The sequence below is a fragment of the Anolis sagrei genome, chromosome 5 (genome assembly GCF_037176765.1).
Source record: "Anolis sagrei isolate rAnoSag1 chromosome 5, rAnoSag1.mat, whole genome shotgun sequence".
NCBI classification, from domain to species: Eukaryota; Metazoa; Chordata; class Lepidosauria; order Squamata; family Dactyloidae; genus Anolis; species Anolis sagrei.
Window position 1 is genome coordinate 13,622,500 of NC_090025.1, and position 3,045 is coordinate 13,625,544.

The window sequence follows — 3,045 nt, forward strand, 5'->3', positions numbered from 1 at the left end:
CTGGGATTCACCTACAATCAAAGAGCATTCTGAACCCCACCAACGACAGAATCGGGGCAAACTTCCCACACAGAACCCCTCATGAGCAACAGAAAATACTTAAGGCCACCCGATCCAACTTGCCCTTCATCAGGGCAAGAAAACGTAATTAAAGTCCTCGTGACAAAGAGCCATCCAGCCATAGATACAGACAGATAGATAGATGGATTGGGAGTTGTAGTGGCTGGGATTTATAGTTAATCTACAATCAAATTGCATGATAGAATTGAGCCAAACGTGGCACACAGGACTCCCATGACCAAAAGAAAACACTAGAAGGGTTTGGTGAGCACTGACCTTGAGTTTGGGAGTTGTAATTCATCTACATCCAGAGACCACCATGGACTCAAACAATGATAGCTCTGGACCAAACTTGGCACGAATATTCCATTTGCCTAAATATGAACACAGATGGAGTTTGGGGGAAATAGACCTTGACACTTGGGAGTTGTAGTTCCTGGGATTTATAGTTCACCTACAATCAAAGAGTGTTTTGAACCCCACAAACGACAGAATTGGGGCAAACTTCCCACACAGAACCCCCATGGCCAACAGAAAATACTCAAGGCCATCCAGTCCAACTCCCTTCACCAGAGCAAGAAAATGTAATCAAAGCCCTCCTGACAAAGAGACATCCAGCCATAGATATAGATAGATATATATGATTCACACACAGAGAGATAGAGTCATAGATGTGAAAGGGCAATTCTATGCTGCATGTTCCAGAGTAGGCAAACAAGAAACACACCACATCAATACTGACAAAGAAAGACCAAGAAATACTGTTTACCCACAAGCATAAAGAAATTACATATATTAGAAACCAACACTTTCTCGTTACTTTATTTTCCAGATCAACAGACTGGGCCACAGCAACGCCTGGCAGGGGGCAGCTAGACCTCACCTCTGAGGAAGCTTGCCATAGATGCAGGCGAAACGTCAGGAGAAATGCCTCTAGAACATGGCCATATAGCCCGAAAAAACCCACAAGAACTGAGTGATTCCGGCCATGAAAGCCTTCGACAGTAATTTTATAGTTGGGAGTCACCACAACATGAAGGACTGTAGAAAAGTCACAGTTATGAAGTAAGAACAATAATAATTTTTATGGTTGGGGGGTCACCACAACATGGGGAACTGTGTTAAGGGGTTGCAGCATTAGGAATTATGAGAGCCACTAGTCCAGGTGTTTTGGACTTCAACTCCCACCATTCCTAACAGCCTACCGGCTGTTAGGAATGGTGGGAGTTGAAGTCCAAAACCCTTGGAGAGAAGGCCCAAGTTTGGCCAGGCCTGGATGAATTCCCACAGAGATGCTCATCCCATTGGAGGAGGAGGAGGAGGAGGAGGAGGAGGAGGGAAGCTGGCTCCTCCCAGAGGGCAAGGCCTAAAGGTGGCTATAAGGCGGCGGAAGGCTTCTCCCGCCCTCGGCTGGGCTCTTCTCTCGGGCTGCTCTCTCACCTGAGGCCGGCCATGGCCCTGGGAAAGGAGGAGGAGGGCGCCACGGCAGGTGAAAGCGGCGAAGGCGCGTCCCTTGTGGGCTTCTGGCCGGCCTGGGTGGTGGCTCTAGTGGCGGCCCTCTTGGCCTGGCTCTGGTACGGCCGAGGCGCCGAGAAGAAGAAGGAGAAGCAGCAGAAGAAGGAGAAGGAGGAGGAGAAGAAGGAAGCCAACGCGTCTCCTCTCCACGGAAAGGCGGCAAAACAAGGTCAGCTGACACTGAACTTTCTGAGCCCACTTTTCCCGCCTTTTTTTGCACCCACACAGATTATTAGTACTCTATTCCCCCCCCCCCCTCCTTTGAGTCTTCCCAATTTGAGAGCCTCCTGTAAATAAAAAAAAAGGAAACACAAAAGGATACACAGTCCTCACACTGCACACTCACTTTGGGGAGTATGTATCCTTTGTAAATTTGCACTAGGTATATCAATAAATAAACACACCAGGGTGATTATTATTATTGTCACCCTGGTGTATTCATTTATTTATATAAAAAAGGTAAAGGTAGTCCCCTGACATTAAGTCCAGTCATGTCTGACTCTGGGGTGTGGTGCTCATTTCCATTTCTAAGCCAAAGAGCCAGCGTTGTCCATAGACACCTCCAAGGTCATGTGGCCAGCATTTATTTATATACCTAGTGTAAATTTGCAAAAGAGAAGGATATCCACTCCCTATTATTATTATTAGTATTAGTATTGTCACTCTGGCGTATTTATTTATATACCTAGTGTAAATTTGCAAAACAGACTGATACCCACTCATTATTATTATTATTATTATTATTACAGTCGCCCTAGTGTATTTATTTATATACCTAGTGTAAATTTATTATTATTATTATTACAGTCGCCCTGGTGTATTTATTTATTTATATACCTAGTGTAAATTTGCAAAACAGAAGGATACTCACTCCCTATTATTATTATTATTATTATTATTATTATTTCAGTCACTCTGGCGTATTTATTTATTTATATATATACCTAGTGTAAATTTGCAAAACAGAAGGATACCCACTCCCTATTATTATTATTATTATTATTATTATTATTATAGAATGATAGAATCAAAGAGTTGGAGGAGACATCTCATGGGCCATCCAGTCCAACCCCATTCTGCCAAGAAGCAGGAATATTGCATTCAAATCACCCCCGACAGATGGCCATCCAGCCTCTGTTTAAAAGCTTCCAAAGAAGGAGCCTCCACCACACTCCGGGGCAGAGAGTTCCACTGCTGAACGGCTCTCACAGTCAGGAAGTTCTTCCTCATGTTCAGACGGAATCTCCTTTCTTGTAGTTTGAAGCCATTGTTCCGCGTCCTAGTCTCCAGGGAAGCAGAAAACAAGCTTGCTCCCTCCTCCCTGTGGCTTCCTCTCACATATTTATACATGGCTATCATATCCGCTCTCAGCCTTCTCTTCAGGCTAAACATGCCCAGCTCCTTAAGCCGCTCCTCATAAGGCTTGTTCTCCAGACCCTTGACATTTTAGTCGCCCTCCTCTGGACACAT

At 44.7% G+C, this 3,045-nt stretch overlaps 1 protein-coding gene across 1 annotated transcript in view; it reads left to right on the forward strand.

Annotated features, from left to right (window-relative positions):
- The first annotated feature begins 1,444 nt into the window (after positions 1-1,444).
- STBD1 (starch binding domain 1) overlaps positions 1,445-3,045 on the forward strand; it is a 13,145-nt gene continuing 11,544 nt past the window's right edge. The window contains exon 1 of the mRNA XM_060779374.2: positions 1,445-1,744. Within this exon, the coding sequence (XP_060635357.2) occupies positions 1,513-1,744 (232 nt within the window). The 5' untranslated portion in view covers positions 1,445-1,512. The remainder of the gene's footprint in view (positions 1,745-3,045) is intronic.